This window comes from Prionailurus bengalensis, chromosome B1 (genome assembly GCF_016509475.1).
Source record: "Prionailurus bengalensis isolate Pbe53 chromosome B1, Fcat_Pben_1.1_paternal_pri, whole genome shotgun sequence".
In the NCBI taxonomy this organism is placed as follows: domain Eukaryota; kingdom Metazoa; phylum Chordata; class Mammalia; order Carnivora; family Felidae; genus Prionailurus; species Prionailurus bengalensis.
This window is the reverse complement of record NC_057344.1, coordinates 34,837,661-34,855,903: the sequence shown is the minus strand read 5'-3', so window position 1 is coordinate 34,855,903 and position 18,243 is coordinate 34,837,661. Positions and strand designations below refer to the sequence as shown.

Here is an 18,243-nt window from a genome sequence, read left to right as displayed (position 1 = left end):
AGGGCCACAAAAGGTGGAAGGTAATTTAAACATGTTTATTTGAACAGAATAGAGAAGGGCTGGGAAGTTCCAGAAAATCTTCTTGGGCTGCCATGACCAAAATAAAATAACAAGGCTAAGTAGAACCTATTTAAGTGTCTTGAGGCGCCTGGGTGGCTCAGTAGGTTACGTGTCTGACTCTTGACTTCAGCTCAGGTCATGATCTCCCAGTTCGTGGGATCAAGCCCCCACTTCGGGCTCTGCAGACAGTGCAAAACCTGCTTGGGATTTTCTCTCTCTCCTTCTCTCTCTGCACCTCCCTCACTCACACTGTCTCTGTCTCAAAATAAATAAACTTAAAAAAAAAACAAACATTTAAGTGTCTCAGTCTTAATCTCAAATCTAAGTAATAGATAAAGCTTGTGCCGGGTGGAAAAGATGGAATTTTAGGAGAAAGTATGGGGTGTGGTTCCTGGAGTTGAGGCCGTGAAATCACAGGCAGGACGAGTATGATTCATCTTTCCAAAATTGCCCACTTCAGGGGTACCTGGGTGGCTCAGTCAGTTAAGCGTTTCACTTTGGCTCAGGTCATGATCTCATGGTTCGTGAGTTCGAGCCCCGTGTCAGGCTCTTTGCTGACAGCTCAGAGCCTGGAGCCTGCTTCAGACTCTGTGTCTCCCTCTCTCTCTGCCCCTCCCCTGCTTGCACTCTGTTTCTCTCTTTTAAAAATAAGTAAACATTAAAAAGCTTTTAATTAAAAAAAACCCCTACCAATCATAAACCTGTGAGAACAGACCTGGGTACTTCCTAGAAATCATAATACAGTGACAGAGTAAGTCCCACACGGGGAATGAGGAGGGCACTCATGACCTGGCCACAGACCAACTCTTCCTTCCCCCTTCTCCTTTTTTCAGGAAGAAAAAAGTGTCTCCTTTTCCCTCCATTTCGTTGAGTTTATGCATTTAGACAAGCCGCCTGTCTTTTGCGACTACCCCCATTATGTTCTGTGAGGGGCTTTCAGCATTTTTCTCAGGGCAGAAATCCTTCTGCAGGCTGGATTTTCTTATTTGGGTCTCTTACACACAACAGGCTGTTGACAGAAACGTTTAAGCGGCCGTGAAGTCTGGAGCCCAGAGCTAATTCACCTGCCAAACAGGATCAAGGGTGAAGGGCAAAGATAGGAGGCCAAAGCCGCTGTCTTGGCTGAGGCAAGGCTTAGTCAACCTTAATGGATATATTGATAGAAAGAGGCAACACTGCTGGGGGAACACCTTCTTAAGAACAAATGGAAATGCCTCAACCGGTCAGGTCACTTCTTTTTTGTTAAGAAGAGGGGGATGGCAGGCTGAGGCCATCAGGCGCTCCCATCACACCCCTCCCAGGTGGGGCTGGGAGGACACCTCGAGGTGTTGGGTTTCACGCAGAGGCTGATGCTCCAGGCAAATCGCAGAATCTGCCACGCGGGCCACTGGGGTGAAGGGGCACTGCTTTGTCCTCTGATGACCTTTCCATAAGAAGACAGTCTGACTCCGATACAGATGACGTTGGGAGTCTCTGCTCCCAGACCAGTGTGAGCGCCAGAACCCCTCTGTGCAAACCATTAGCATTTCAGGGTGGAAAAAAAAAAAGCCTCCCGTGCATTCCACATTCGTGGGGCACATGGAAACAGATAATAAACAAAAATCCCAAACCACAGCCTTTCAGCCCTGTTGACACGGGCAGCTGTTGGAAACAGGTACCTTCTTGTCAATCAAGTGGAGTAAAATTTAGACATCTTTAGATGCCTTAAATATTTTATTTGCCCTCAGGCCCAAAGACCTATATTTATTGTCCTACCTCAGAAATTATTTAAGCAAGTTCTCTTTCAACTTCATCATCCCATTCTTTCTGCCTTCCAAGTACCGTGCTTCTGTGCTCACGCTGAACTCCCACTGTGCTCTGCTATTCACTCACACCCTTCCATACATATGTCTTAGGCTCTTCTTTTTGTTAACAGCTGGCCCCTTCCCACTCCACCTGTCTCCATCATCAGTTTTTGGGTTATGGCTTGGGCTCACCTCCTCCCACCCCAGGGTAAACCTCTATACAGTCTCAAGTAGCTGAAAGAATTGTAGTTTCTAATAGTTGTTAGTAACATAAACACGGAGATTCACATTTCTCTGGAAACGAGCCCATGCTTTTAAGCTTAGATCTAATTGCAGAACTGTGTAATGTAAGGTTAGCATTTGATTTCACTATTTATAAGAAAAAATACATAAAAGTTCATTAATTCTAGTTTTCTGATCTATATTCAGAGTTAATATTTTATTATTTATTTATTTTAAAGTAGGCTTCACACCCAATGTGGGGCTTGAACTCACAACCCGGAGATCAAGACCTGAGCTGAGATCAAGAGTTGGGACACCTAACCAAGGGAGCCACCCAGGCGCCCCTATAGTTAATATCTTAAAATGGTAACCTTATTAACGGTTGGCACCGAATGGCCTTTGCTATTGACACACGGGTTGATATTACACCTTGGTAAATATTTCTCCTTGTGAAATATTTGGCTTGTGAGCTGCTGGACACGCAGACCCCTCCCTCCAGAACACAGACGGAGCGTGCTTCACTGTATACACGTAAATACAGCAAATGCAGGGTGTGCAGACTCAGACCATTTATTGTACCGAATTGACACTCCAGTTCAACTAAGCATTCTAACAGGTGACAAGATTCAAACACCAGAGGAAAACCTACTTCGGTCATAAGAAAGCAAGCTCACAGAGGGTCTGTGGGCCAGTGGACGAGCTTTCATTTTACTGGCTCTCCACACCCTTCTGTGTGCGAGTGTGGCAACACGAGGCTGCCAAATATGGAAACTCATCGGAGCCCACAGCACCCCAAAGGCCATTATCCTTATCCTGAATGGAAAGCATCATTGAAATTAAAAAAAAAAACAAAAACATTTAAAGATCTCCCTTAGTTTTTGTAATTCCTAACTGTAAAATATCACCTCAGTGACAGAACAAAGAATTTTCCTTGGTGGGGCACATCATTCATTACTGAACCGGAAAAGCAGTATCATAAAAAAGAAAACACTCAAGTAGAAATAAATAGCTAAATAATTTACGTGTCGGTAGTTTTGCTGCATTGCACATAATCACACAAAACCCTAAAGCTGATGTTTTGTTTTTAAAGCTTAGAAAACACATTTGCCTTTCCAAGCTTCTTGATGCATGCTTCTTCTAAGGAAAACTATTCTATGCAGGCCTGATGTTTAAACTTTAAATATCTGTCCATCTAAGAGGTTGCCAACCTGAGTGCGCAGGTGTGAACAAGTGACCCTCCCAGCCGTCCAGGGGGGCCAGGCGCAGCCACACGCAGCCTCTCCAGCTTACCCCCCCCCCCCCCCCCCCAGGCTGGGGAGCGCCAAGGCCAGCAGTTGAGGGTGAAAATATGCAAGCAGCACTGGTTACAAAGGGGTATGTGTGTACTGTTACTGTGATGTCCTTCAATGGACTGCCAGATCCCTGTGAGCGTCCTCGGAGGTCTGGAAAGCAGCAGCGCACAGTGTGACGACAGGAGAGCGTCTCCTGTAGCGGCACTCCCAGCAAGGCTCGACACGACGTTTTCTTCCACGAGGCTGCCGGAAAATCCCACGGGCGCCATTTCTTTTGCTTTCTATTCCAAGTATTCTGAGTTCCCTGCCTTCTTGGCCAGCCCTTAATTGCTATGAACTCCTCTCCTGAATTAATAAGCTCCTCCCATGCTTGCCTCTCAGCCCGGCCCCCCCTGCATCAGAAAGACCCACGTGAGATCCTCTGGAGAATGCAGGCCTCTCAACATAACTCAGCAAGCCCTCCTTCCTGAACAGCACTTTTTCAACCCGTGGGGGGACGCATGTTTGCTGGCTTACTGGAAAACTGATCTTGAAAATAATCTAGAGGGAAAGGTAAGAAGTGGAATTCTGGTACACACAAAATATTTCAGGATTGAAAACTGGTCAGCTCTTGCCCAGCTCTTTTTGTGCCCATACACGGTAACTAGCCTCCTGAACTAAGAGAATGTGGTGCGTATGCTTTCTTGAATGGGGTCATTCGCGCAGGGGTCAGTGAACATCTTTAAGGGACATCTGTCCATAAAGGGACATTTAATAAGTATTTTAGGCTCGACAGGTCACATACACTGTCACATATTCTTCCCCCCCCCCTTTTTTTCTTTTAACAACCTTTTAAAAATTGAAAAACCATTCTCAGCTCAAGGGTCTTCTAGATTTTCCCTGTGGCCAATAGTTGGCCAAGCCCTCCTCCTGGGAGTTCTTTGGCAGGGGAACATGGGCACTTAACTATGTAAAGTATAAGGTTGTTTGGGCCCTGATTTGGGATTTCTTTTGAAGACTGAGGTAGGTCCTTGCGGAGGGATCCCTAGGCTAGGTGCAAAGCAGAACTGGTTGTCTTGATTCTGCCCCCCAAACGGTACCGAGCTGGGCCACACTGGCACCCTTTTTTGTAAAAAGTGGCAATCTATGGTAGGAAGTCTGAACTAAGGCCCATTTAAATCTGGGCCTATGCTGGCTAATCCTTGCCTTGATCTTAAAGGCAAAAATCACATACTCCAGGCATTTGAAAAGTTTCATTCTCAGGTCACTTACTACTCTCGATGGTTGGCAGCAGAAAAGCTAACGCGTAAACACACTCCCTCTTCACCGCTAATGCCACCCACAGTCTACAGAACAAACCCCGTCAGAGGATTCAAGGACGAGCACGCCAGCTCACTCTGCTCCTGGGGTATCTAAAACACTGCTCATCGGTGGCTGGGTCTTGATAAGGGACAGCGTTTACCAGGGACCGAGCACTTGAAGAGCTGGAGACCCGCGTTTCTGAAGCTGGACCTTTCACAGGGCCATTTACCTCCGTCCTCTCTGAAACAAGACCCCCACACACATCAGAGGCTGTACGAGGACGCCGCTCCTCCAACCTTCCATAGATCTCAGAGACAAGTATTTTACCAATAACTTTTCCACTGTTAGAATATTCACTGTGAAGAGCAGAGTAAGAGAATTTGCGTTTCTTTTATACATTTGTAATCTTTTCAAGTCATCAAGATACAGTATGCCATGTTTTAAATAATAAACAAGATAAAAATCTAACTTAAATAAGGGCTCCAGGATCTGAATCCTTTCTCTAATCAACGAAGTCTGAAAAAGCAGCTGATGGTTCTCAAAATAAACATTTGCTACCAACCGAATTTCACTGTTCTAAGAAACAGCATGCACACACACACACACACACACACATACACACACACTCATAAAAAGAACTTCACTTAAAAAACTAGGTATGAGAATTCCCAAAGCTTCTAAACAAAATGAATAGGTGTAAAACCACCGATCTCACATACACCAATCCAGCTGTCCTCTTTAGGTCTTTGTTTAAAATGTCGAACCCGTTTTCTCAAAATGTGAGTTTATTTCTTGTTGAAGTCAGACCCTTCTCTTCATCCGGATTTACAGTGGTATTAACAACCATGGCCTCAATCATGGCCGTAATACAGAGAACCTGTAAGCATGGGGGTCTCCAAAATAAAACCACTGAGACCATTTTTAATTAAGGAGGGGAACACCAACTCGAAGTTGGAGGAAACTAGAGCACAATTAAGCCCGGAAAGACGTACCACTGAGAAATGCGGACGTGCCTGTCAGTAGGCACGAGCTCCAGTTCTAACGATGTCGAAAGCGGCGAAACTTGAGGGATTTTCCAACTCAAGGACATAATGTCCTAAGGCTGCTGAAAGGTGCGACTGAGAAAGTCATTACCCGTGGTGAGGAAAGACAATGCATGAATGGTAATGGGGATTTTTCTACATAAAAAGAAATGAAACAATAAATTTTGAAGTGTGTGTGCTTTTGAAAGAAAGAGCACTGCATTCTCTCATCCTCTACCCTTAGCATTGTTCTCATGCACCCACATTCCCTCTCTCTCACACACACTCTTCCTCCTACACACACACGCTTCTCTCCCACACTCTCATACGCACACTTTCTCACACACACATTCTCTGTTTCACACACACATTCTCTCTCACATTCTTTCCCTCTCTCACACACGCATTCTCACTTTTACACACACACACACAAAACACTCTCTCACACACACATGTGCACTGCTCTAGTCGTTATTTCACATCTTCCAGGACTATCAGTTTTAGAAACAGTTACCTCCTGGTGCCTGCCTTTCTCCGTCTTGGGTATAAATGGCTTTGAGTTTTTCAGCCCACAAAGAAAACATGTAGTGACAGACCTGAACAGTAAGTGAAAACTACACACCACCCTCTTCAGCTTGGAGCTTTTGAGACGGACAAAAGGAGGACTGCGATTTCCGCCGGGCGGGTTCTGGTTCTGAGAACGCGACACTTGTCAGTGCCACCACCACTGATGGGAAACGGCTTTGCCATTCCCTCCAAAGGCAAAGTGCAGCGGTTTAAAATTTAACATCCCTCAGAGAAAAGCCAAAAATCTTAGTCGGTATCCTATGCAGCAAAAACAAAGTCATTTTCCCTTTTTCCTCCACTTAAACCTGTATCCAGAACGGCTAACCGCAACACTTTCTGGACAGGCAGAGCTGACGACAACGGAGTTTGTTTTTGTTGCAAGGAACAAAAAAGGGAAAGCAAAAACAAAGCCGAAAGAGAATAAGCAGGAGAAACCCTGAGGCAAAAATGGCTTTTCCTTCAGAAAGTCTTCCTGGGCTCTCGAACTCCCGTCCCTGAGTTCACGCGGTCATCTTCTGGGACGGCAGGCCTTCCTCCAGCCAGAGGGTGGTGGTCGAAGCGCCACGCAGCGTCCGCCTGTGAATGCGCCGCAGCCGCAGCAGGTAGAGGAGGATGGAGAGCAGGACCACCAGGAAGCAGCCCGAGAACAGGTAGTGATTGTAGACAAAGGAGAAGCCCCTCCAGTGAGCGTGACTGGCCCGGAAGGTCTCCTGCTGGATATCCCTGGGCACCGGGACACAGAACAAAGAGGGCGAATCAGGCCAGGGACGCGATGTGACAGCGCACGGGGCACGTGCCCTATCGGAGGAACCGGATTTAGGGCTCCGCTCGGAGACAAAAACTGCCATCCCGGTCTCCGGGGCTCAGTTTCTTTACCTCTGTAACGGAGGCCGCCTGGCCTAACAGGGTGGCTGTAATTATTAACAGGATACCACGTGAACGTGCGTTCAGCTACCATCACTGTAACTTGGGTCAAAAATCAGAGAACTTTAAAAGAACTGTGAGGGTTTCACTATGAGCTGGACGCCAATGTGGAATCAGACCACCTGTCTGGGAGCAGTAACAGCCACGACTCACACTTTTTTGCGGTTAGCCCAGCTAAACGGATTGCTGGGACATGCTCAATTAAGTGAAGGGGACAAAAAAAAATCCCCCGAAAACGAACTCCTCATTTGTGAGTGCACCAGGGTTGTTATGTGGGGCCAGCTGACAGCCAGGTCTGCGAACGCGAACGGGGAAAACATCCACCTTTATTTTCCCGATTCCGACCGGCATTTCCACTAACCACGAGCGCAGACCACAAGCTACCGAGTGTCGGCACTGCTTGTGGCTTTGACCGTGGGGCAGCTCACAGGTCGCTGTCACATGGCGTGGTGGGGGCTGGCAGGTGCCTCCAGACATCGACACACATCATTGACATCACTGCACTGAAATTACAGGAAGCACTAGTTCTGCTCCCGGATTTGTTATTTCACGTTTTAACAAAAAAGAACACGTATCACTGTATCGCCAATACGTTTTCTGTAAATATTTGATAAATTTGAGAAATATATTTGATGTCTATATTTCAATACTGTGGTTTCCTCTGTAACCTGTTATTGACTTCATACATTAAAAACAGTATTTTGAGAAGGAGTCCAAAGCCATAAAGGTGAAGAACCCCAGAACTAACCCTTCCGTGCAGGGGTCAGGGAAAGGCACTTGGGAAAAATCAAACACTTTTGTGCTGCATCTGACGGGATGGGTGGGGTGGGAAGGATGCACTGTGGGGAAGACCAAAGTCGAAGTTCACTGACCACAGTCCTGCCCACGGCCAGCGCTTGCCCCAAACGCCCACAAACCACAGCTGCCGGGCTGATCATAACCACAGAAAAGCATCTTTTGTTTGATTCTCGTCACCAAATTCAGAGCCGTACCTTAACGGTAAAAACCGGGTCCTGTAAAGGATTGCTCCGAGGGTCCACTGAACCTCCTTATCGTAAACTTGTAAGGCTGTCTTTAAGTTTTTATAGTTGACAGGAAACGAAAAGCCCCTATGGAACACCTCAAACATCCAGGCAGACTTGAAGCACTGATACCTACGAACACCAAGCACAAACGTAAGTGGAATTCATTTGCTTGTCAAAATGAACTGGACGCCGAAACGGCCTTCCCCTGTGACCAACGCGGGTGCAAAGGCTTCCCTAGGCCTGCATCGAGCAGCCGGACCACCCATGTGCGCCTTTCCGGTTGATTTACTTGGTTTGTCCCCTTGTCCACAACCCAAAATAATTCACCTGTCAAAATCAATGGGCTCACGAAACTTGGTCTCAGTAGGATTTAATACATGGCCATGACATATTTTTACCTCAGGCGATCATTTACACTGATAAAGTGCCAACTTCTTTGGACCTCAGTTTATTATAAAACGAGAAGGCACAGGGTCCTTTTCAGCTCTGTTATTTTGTGATTTGAAATCCTTATCAGAGACTTACTTTTTGCAAAGTGCTGGGCTAAGTTAGTAATAAGACAGCCAATGCACTTAAATGACTTATAATGACAGGATTTTTGAAAAGCACCAAGTTACTAAGAAATAAGGCAGAATTTGATAAATGCCACTGGGGAGACATAATGCACGCTCTGGAGACTGAGGTGGGTGGCGTCTGCTTGAAGGGGCAGAGGAAGACGTGAGACAGTGCTGACCTGACTCTGAGGTCTGGGCAGGACTTCAACAGGCAAGGGACGGACAGGGGAACTCTAGGTGGAAGGAACAGCAAAAGTGAACAAAACACCATAAGACACGTTTGGACACAAGTAGCTGTTGTCCTGTCTGAAAGGAGCCCAGGGTAGGTGAGGGGAAACAGTGACCGATGAGGATGCAAAAGTAGACTGGGGCCTGGGTGTGGCAAGCCAGGGGCCAACACTCGTGCACAGCTTCTTGAAACCGCCTGGGGACGGCCACCCACTGCTTACTTTAGCCTGTGGAGGTCGGCGTGTGAGGCATACAGTCCTCGGTCAAAGCGTTCCCGCAGGATCGACCACTTTGTTGCACAATAATCCTGGAAGAAATTTCACCCCAAATAAATCACCAGTAAGTGAACAGGTTCTTCATTTTAAAAAGGGTTTACCAAATTCATATTCATAACAACCATATCCTTCCAATTAGGCAACACAAGCTTCACCTCTATGTGTACCGTGAACCCAGCAAATGCTCACTGATCAGCAAAGACCATGGTTGTTCTGTCTTAAAATTCTGCCAAAGTTATTGTTACAGAAAACTTCCCTGCCCACAACCAGCCTCTTCAAAACTGCTTAGTTTCCTCCTCTGTGACTGCCTGCGACTGGCGTAAGCTTCTGGAAGAGTGAAGTGGTACCTGAGCTGGTTCAGAGTGGCCGCCTGTGTCTGAAGCGACATAGTGCAAGGCTCGGGGAACACCAAACTGATTACAGAAGGCTTTATCTTTAGGTAAAGGGAGAGAGGTGTCATCTTTTCCTGAAGTTATTTGTAATATTATATATTTTTAAAGATTTTTGCTTTGAGAGAGAGAGAGAGCACATGGGCATGTGGCCGCAGGAGGAGCAGAGACAGAGGGAGGGAGAATCCCAGGCAGGCTCTGCACTGTCAGTGAGGGGCCCGACTCGGAGCTCGAACTCACAAACATTGAGATCATGATTTGAGGCGAAATCCAAAGTCGGACACTTAACCAACTGAGCTGGCCAGGTGCCCCTGTAATAATATTAATAACTAAGATCTACTGAGCACTAAGGGCCTTTTCTGAGTGTAATACTTAAGACCACTCCTTGGCATGGCTATGATTCCAACATCTATTTCAAGGAGGAAGAAACTGAGGCTCTGAGAGATGGTGAAACTGCCCCAGGGAACACAGAACAACACTCAGTCTGGGGTGAGAGGTAAGGACAGACATTTGGGGCACAGGAAACACCGTGAATGAAGACAAGATGGGAAGTAGCTTGGATGCAAGGGCAACGAGTAGCTATTATTGGAGTAGGTCATGAGAGGTCGGGAGAGGAGGCCCCGGGAAGAAGGCACGCTAAGGCATTTGTGAATACAGGTAAAATAACATGCTTGATGACTGATTATGGGGGATGTGCAGCGAGGGAGGAATGAATGGTAGGGAGAAGTCTGGAACTCCTGAGTTCTGAGACGTGACCAGATGGTCAGGGATGCCATTAACTGAGACAACATCGCAGGATGAAGGGCACGGGGAGAAAATGGTGGGTTTGCTTTGGGTCATGAATTCTAAGAGGCACCGGGCATGGAGGCTGGAGCCTCTTCTTGATGGGCAGTAGTTGCGAACCATGAGCATGGAAGAGACCTGCTAAGAGCCTGAGGGTCCACACCCTTCCAAGGGTGGAAGTCCAGGATCACCAAGGTTTAGGGGGTATGAAGGTAGGGAACCCTGGAAAGAGCCTAGGAAAGCATCAGAAAGGCAGCAGCCAACAAGAGAACAGGGGTCCCGGCAGCTAAGCGACAGGAAGGCTGCAGGAATATGGCCTGATACCAGTGGCATTACTACAGAGTAATATACAAGTCTGTCACCCGGAAGCCACTGGCCATCAGAGCAGTGCCCGGAGCGGTGGGCAGCAGGTGGCTCCCCTTGGATCTGTGACTCCTGCTGGGGCTACCTCTTTCGCTCAGCCAAGGAACAGGATCCCCAACAGGTTGCACTACAGCCTTCCATCCTCCACCTTCCCCTGCTCTTGGGCTGGGCCTCCAAACGTGAAAGGGGGACACAGGCTGCCAGTGTCTACACCATCTCTCAAAGGCATGCAGGAGAAGAGGGTTTCTTTGAAGGTTACCTTTGCGGCTTTAGTAAAAGTAGCAGCGTTGTAGTCCCCCCCCATTCGTAACACATCCTCAGTGCAGTAGTAGAACTCCGAAAAGCCATAGAATTCGCTGTTCTGGAAGTGAATGGGGGGCTGGTAGACCCCGTTGAGGGAGGTCTGCGTCTCGTTTGTTTTATTCATGAAAGGCTGGATGGTCTCTCGGCACAGGTCAAAGTCTCCTGTTCCCCGGAGGTACATGGTCTGCCCATTTTGCTGGATTTCATCCTTAATGTCCAGGGGTAAGCAAGGGTCCAGGTATGGGGTGTCAGGAGCCAGACCAGTCTGCTTCCCCAGGAGCCTACGGGACAAAGAGAAACTTGATTTGAGACTGGCAGAAAACTGTGTTTTCAAGCAGTGGCTGCAAGCCAGTGTTTCTCAAGACATGCTGTGTGGAACGTGAGCCCTGCAGGGTGTCCTGGGGGAACACGAAAGGGTTCCGGGATAACGAGGTCAGGGAAACAGGTTCTCGAGCTCCCTCTTGGAGGAGGTTGGTTTACCACCCATCCACACGTGCATACAGCAGATACCTACGCAGACACTGTAACAGGGTCCAGTGAAACAGCTACCTGGTCAGATTACCAGAGCTTTCTGTACCCTGGCACACGGCCTGCACTCTTGGCCCGTGTGCCTGCGGTTCCGGAGCTCCTCTCGGTCTAAAGTTCACTGCAGCTGAATGCCCACCAACTGTGTCGCTTCCAACCCTGTTCTGCCACTAGAGCTTGCCAGTGTAATCATACAGAGATGAAAAGTGACTACAGACAGAAGTAACTGGCCCCGTGCAAGCCACATTAGATGCCTTAGAAAAACACAATAAAGGCAAGTTGCTCGAAAACTGATGTCAAGTTCAGTATTAGCATGGTTTAAAAACATTGGGAAATGTGGGAAAAATCTAGAACTTTAAAAATCAAATTCCTTTACAAATGTCTGTTAAGCCCCTGGTATCTTTAAAAAAGCCAAAATGACACTGAGATGAGGTGTGGTGCATGCCAGAGAGATGATGGGTGTAGCCTAAGAAAAGACCTTAGTCCAGAGCAAAAGACTGGCAAACGAACACATAAATTAAAATAAGATGCTTGTGGTTTGATTCGATTTTTGATCCTCTGTTTTAACTGATTTTTTTTTTAAGTTTATTCATTTTTGAGAGAGAGAGAGAGAGCGCGCGCACGCTCAGGGGAGGGCCAGAGAGACAGGGAGACACAGAATCCAAAGCAGGCTCCAGGCTGTCAGCACACAGCCCGATGAGGAGCTTAAACTCACTAACTGTGAGACCATGACCTGAGCCAAAGTCCGACGCTTGACTGACTGAGCCACCCAGGAGCCCAGGTTTTAACTGATTTTTAAAAATCAACTGTTGATCCCAATTGCTGTAGATAAGAGAGTGTCCACTGTACTACAGGCTCTGAGAATTCCCATGGAAAAGAAATCTTAACTGTCTACTGGAATGCGCTGTGCTCACGACTTCCCGGTGAAATTTCCCTGCATCTGTCATCCCATTATGTGTACTCACTGCTCGTCACCATTAAGCAAGCGAGGGGCAGAAAACAGCTTACAACAACTGGACCTGTTAGTGTTTGATGCTGTGATGTCACATGGGTTGAAAAGGCTGTTTACGTCTTCGGAGACTGCCACTCAACTGACAGGTTGGTTATTCCTAAACTCAGGGCAACTCAAGATGGACTTGAATGTAGTAAGTTAAGGTCTTCGCCATTAAATAAAAATGTTTAGTTTTAAAACTCAATTGCTACTAATAGCAGAGAAATAGCGATGCGTTTCAAGGCTCAATTCATATGTAAAAAGTGATGACTAACATTTATAATTATTATCAAAGTCCAAGACTAGTCAAATTACTGTTTTTAGTTGCTCTATATCTAAATTAAGAAGTACCACTGAATTGTCCATTATACAAGTTTCTTGACATTAAAATCAATTAGTAAAAATTAACATTGCAGAAGGTGTTTCTCCAAAGTTCTAATTCATACGGCGCCTGGGTGCCCTCAGTGAAGCGGCCAACTCTTGATTTCCGCTCAGGTCATGATCTCATGGTTCGTGAGTTCAAGCCCTGCATTCAGGCTCTGTGTTCGCTGCACAGAGCCTGCTTCGGATCCTCTATTTCCCTCTTTCTGGCCTTCTCTGGTCATGCTCTCTCTCTCAAAAATAAACGAACATTAAAAAAAATTCCAAAGTTCTAATTCAAACATCACTTATAAAATATTTCTATTTTAGGACTATTTATTATAGAAAATAATTATGCCACAATGTACCGTATAATATACCACGCTTAAAAAGAAATTATGTGACTACCTATCTCTCTCTCTTTTTTTTAAAGTTTATTTATTTTTGAGACAGAGACAGTGTGAGTCGGGGAAGGGGCAGAGAGAGAGGGGGAGAGAGAAACCCAAGCAGGCTCTGGGTCATCACAGGGCCCGATGTGGGGCTGGAGCCCACAAAGCCGTGAGATCATGACATGAGCTGAAACAAAGAGTCAAGCACTTAACTGACTGACCCACCAGGTGCCCTGGGACTACCCATCTCTTAACTAACACCACTCAATTAATGTCGGGAGCAGAAGAAGAAGTTTTTATTGTTCTTCCTATTCACACATGTGAATTTCTGGAAAGTGTGGTACTGAATGGCTCTGACTTGGTCATTCTTCAAGTTCAGGCCTCCCCAGGCTTATTAAGATTAAACTGATCAAGGAACTATATCTGTATGAACTAGGATTTTTTCCCCTCAAAATTGCTCATCAAAACAAAGAAAACAAAACAGTAATTAATAGGATATTTTATATAACCCCAGATTTCAGATATTTTTATTCATCCACACAGCTTTGCTCTTCTTATGAACTGATTTCAAATAAATAACTGCTATATACTTAAACTGATAAAATGAATTTAAACTGATAAAGCATTGCTTTTGTTTTATATTTCTTCGATACCAGAATTCTTCATAAACTCATTTTTAAAAGTGTCCCTGCTAAAAATGTTTAAAACCACTAACTTAGACTTCTGGATCATTTCTTTCTCTTGAATACCTTCCTGCCCTATGGTTTTATCCACTAAATAACTGCACAGGCTGGTTTTCCAGAACACCACCAGAACAACACATAATTCCCGTCCATCATCAATGACAATTTTATCGTCACGTACCGCTGGCCCCCAGGACATCTGCAGTAGCCCAGGTACTGAGTTTCCCAGGGACTCTGCAATGTGAAATACACTACCCAGGGCTCAAAACTCCTACTATGTTAATAGTGAAATTTCTAATCCAGGGGGGTGTGGATTCGGGACTGAAGGCAGGACCCCGGTGCCCCTTCAATTATTTCTCAGCTAGCAGGGGAGTCGAAAGCTGACGGCGTGGACACACTTCTGCTGCTTGAGTCTCCCTGCTTTGCCTGGAGAGGTGCTCTACAAGCAGAGACCGAGATCTGAAAGTGAACGCTGAGAAGCAGAAGGTGCTTTACCTGTTCTTTTGAACTGTGTTGGCAAATATCCGGTCTTCGTATCTCTGTCGAGCAGCATTGCCACCAAACCCAAGAAATGTGGCCACGTAGACCCGGTACACATGCTCAGTTTGGTGAACATCACATCCCAAGTTAAATTCAGCCAACAAGTTCTTAGCGACTTCTTCCTGCAGATGCAAGGATAAAAAACTTTAATATTTTAGGCAATACCATAACAATTACCTCCTGTGAAAAAGATCTATAAAGATTGTCATCTAAAAGCAGCAAAAGCTTCTGCTTCTGCGTTTCCCAAGGACCCTTCTAAGCATCCCTCTGAATTCAATATGACAATTCTGACTTAGGAAATTCCAGATGTGCTGCACATCTGTGATACCATTACTTCTGTAATGGGATGTGAGCGATGTAGTTCACATCCCCCAATCTAGAAAACCTACTTATGGAAGCCTATGCTTTAGGAATAATTCTAACCGTTGAAATGTCGCTAGACACAAATATGACCTCAGCGATTCTGTGAGAGAAAAAAACTGGGTGTCATCTAAATCTACAACCTCAAAGGGGTTTCATCAATTATGGTAATATTTTATGGAGGAACATGCATATGCCCTATTCAATAAGCGATACAAAATTGTATAAACAGTAATATTACAACAACCGTATTTTAAAAAACTATAAAGAGGAAAAAAATGAAAAGAAATACAAAATGGTAACAATGGGTTGTTTTGGGTGATGCATACACAGAAAACTTTTAGCCCTGAGTTTTCAGTATTTTTTCCAAACCTGCTATGTTGTTTTTGTTTTGTTTTTGCTTTATCTTGAGGAAGAAAACATGACTTTTAACAGAGTGCAATAGTTTCTAGAGGCATGCCTGGATGAGAAGTAGGAAACACAAATTGTAATACTTGAATTTACAAAGCATTTTTCTTAAGAGCTTAATAAATACACCAGTAACATTTAGTGAGTGAACACTGGGTGCCTGGCAGTACGTTAGATATACTATCTGCACTGAGCATTTCAGCTTTATAATAAGCCCACGTGAGAGGTACTTGCATTCACATTTACAGATGAAGAACCAAGTTCAAAGAACTTAAGTGACGTGCATCAGGTCACACAACTAGTGAGGCCAGCCTGACGAGGGAGCCTAGACTTGTCCAGCTGCAGCCTTTTTAAACCACTACACTATAGGATGGGAAAGTGCAGGAAACCAGGCTTTGGTGTATATTTATAGCTGGGTGGAAACAGAATCGCAAAGACATGTAGCAATTCAGGAACACATGTAGAAACCTTTCTGGTGCTCACTATACAAGGTTGCCCAGCCTACTGGGGAACTACAGGCAGTGACTGAGAGCCACGAAGGGCATGGAGAGAAACAGAGGAACCCTGTTCAGAAATGTGCAAGCAGTGCATTCAAACCTCAGTCCTTTCCAGAAAAGTCAAAAGCTGTCTGAGCCTAAAAAAAAAAAAAAAAAGCAGCACGTTCCCAAAAAGCAGCACGTTCCCTAACTATACCTTAAGAAATATGATGCCATTGCATTAAGTTTTACAATATCTGTTGAGAAAAGAAGTGATTGAAGAGAAAATACAAACAAAAATTCAAGCATGTAACTGACATTTATACCAAACAAAAACTGTGAAGTTCAGAAAACAAACCAGCCGACTTCAATGAACAAACACAAACGGAGGTTTGCTTGGCTTCCTCCTGACTCCTTTCTCCTGGGTCGGGAAGGTGGGACCTCAGCAAGCATAGTAAGGGTGTGTTCAGACTCAGGAAACAAAACAAAAATGGATGGAGACATGTTAAAGGAAAACCAAAGCAAACAGAAGAAAATTTGACAGATAATAACCTGCTGTGAGGAGGCAAAGCTTACAGTTTTGGGAACTTCGTACGCTATCTGGGTCGACACGCCTCCCATGTCGAGAATACCGGCTGTCCTTTTACGGAGAATGGCTTCCCTGCTTTCACCGCCAGGAATGTTAACCTCCACAACTGCCTCCTCATCTGCAAAGAACAAAAACAGCCATCGGAACAGAACAAATCCAGAGCACTGAGACCCCGTGAAGAGTCCCCTTGTTTTCATGGTACTTTCAAGCCTAACTAGGCAAATGCAATCCACTCCTCCCACCTGAAGTCAAGGTAATGGTGTGAAACGTTAGCCCCCCTCTCTGCTCCTACACACTCAGTTGTGTCACAAACCTTCGCTCCTTTTCTATCCTTTGGATTAGATGGAACAGTCATCATTTCCAGTCAGACACATTAGTTGGAAACATGATACTTACCATCTTCAATATGCTCGAATCGTCCAAGGACAAAATTAATGCCAATCCAAGCATACACACCTACAGACATTTCACAGGGTGAAGAGAAGAAGAATAAAGTTTTAAGATACTTGGTACAACTCTTATCGATGCAGTCCGTGCAAACAACTCATGTACTTTACTCCCTGACAACCTGGGAAAACATCATCTGAAATAACGCATGCCTATTGATGTATTTTATGTTTTCCTGGTGTTTTTCTGATACCTCTCAACTTTAAAATTTACAGTTTCATATTAATTACACAGGTAAAGATGTAATTCCCTCAGTGCTAGTTTTCTTTTGAAACTGTTTTGAAATAACGGAGTTTTCACTTTATCAAGTTAAACCTATAAATCGCAAGGTTCGAAAAACAAAGTAACTTTGACTCTTCCCGTTCCTTTGTCTCTCATTTCCACTCCTTTGTCTCTCATTTCCACTCAGTTGCCGCACCTGATTCTCTTTCTACAACATTCCCTATCCAGTCTTTACCCATTTTCATTTCCACCTGGATTTAAGGCGTCACAGAGACCTAGTCATTCCGCCTGCCCTCCTCCTCCACTCCAACCAACTCTATTCTCTGCTACTGGTCTGACCCCCAGAACAAAGGCCGAACTCCACTGCCCCATGGCCTGACAATCCGAGACCCGTCCAGCTTTTTGTTTTTACTGACGAGAAATGACACGTAACATTGTGTAAGTCTGAGGTGTACAGTGTGTTACTTTGATACATTTATACGCTGTCCTATGACTGCCCTTGTAATGATACTTTCACATTAGTTATAGTACAGCATTACTGTCTATACTCCTTATACTGTACCTTAGAACTCTATGGCTTATTTATTACTTGTTATAAGTTTGCATCCTTAAATACCATCAATCTTATCCCTCCCCTTGCCCTGGTAACCACCATTTTACTGTTTTTTATGGGCTTTTTTAAAAAGCCTTAAAAAAAAGTTTATTTATTTTGAGAGAGACAGGGAGAGAGTGGGGGGGGAGGGGCAGAGAGAGAGGGAGAGAGAGAATTGTCAGCAGGCTCCACACTGTCAGCACAGAGCCCAACACAGGGCTCGAACCCATGAACTGTGAGATCATGACCTAAGCTGAAACCAAGAGGTGGACGCTTAACTGACTGAGCCACCCAGGCGCCCCAGGTTTGACTTTTTCAGATTCCACGAGCAAGTGATATCAACAACTCCTATCTTTCTCTGTCTGACTTATCTCACTTAGCATACTGTGCCCAAGCTCCATCCGTCCTGTCACAAATGGCAGGATTTCCTCCTTTCTTACGGCTGAATAATATTCCATTATGTATATGTACTACATCTTTTTTAACCATTCATCTGTTGATGGGCACTTGGGTTGTTTCTGTATCTTGGCTCCTTTAATCAATGCTGCGGTAAACATGGGAGTGCAGACATCCTGTTGAAATCCTGTTT

The 18,243-nt window shown here is 45.3% G+C and overlaps 1 protein-coding gene across 7 annotated transcripts in view; it reads right to left on the bottom strand.

Annotated features, from left to right (window-relative positions):
• Positions 1-2,611: 2,611 nt before the first annotated feature.
• The window catches only part of ENTPD4 (ectonucleoside triphosphate diphosphohydrolase 4), a 36,514-nt gene continuing 20,882 nt past the window's right edge, over positions 2,612-18,243 (bottom strand). For 2 of the 7 annotated variants that reach the window (XM_043561502.1, XM_043561513.1), the window contains 8 exons: positions 16,790-16,849; positions 16,357-16,511; positions 14,516-14,682; positions 11,029-11,353; positions 9,181-9,266; positions 8,911-8,964; positions 8,145-8,306; positions 2,612-6,951 (listed from right to left, as the gene is read on the bottom strand). In XM_043561502.1, the coding sequence (XP_043417437.1) occupies positions 6,729-6,951; positions 8,145-8,306; positions 8,911-8,964; positions 9,181-9,266; positions 11,029-11,353; positions 14,516-14,682; positions 16,357-16,511; positions 16,790-16,849 (1,232 nt within the window). In that variant the 3' untranslated portion in view covers positions 2,612-6,728. The remainder of the gene's footprint in view (positions 6,952-8,144; positions 8,307-8,910; positions 8,965-9,180; positions 9,267-11,028; positions 11,354-14,515; positions 14,683-16,356; positions 16,512-16,789; positions 16,850-18,243) is intronic. The other 5 variants (XM_043561541.1, XM_043561530.1, XM_043561549.1 and 2 more) reach the window with 3 other exon arrangements.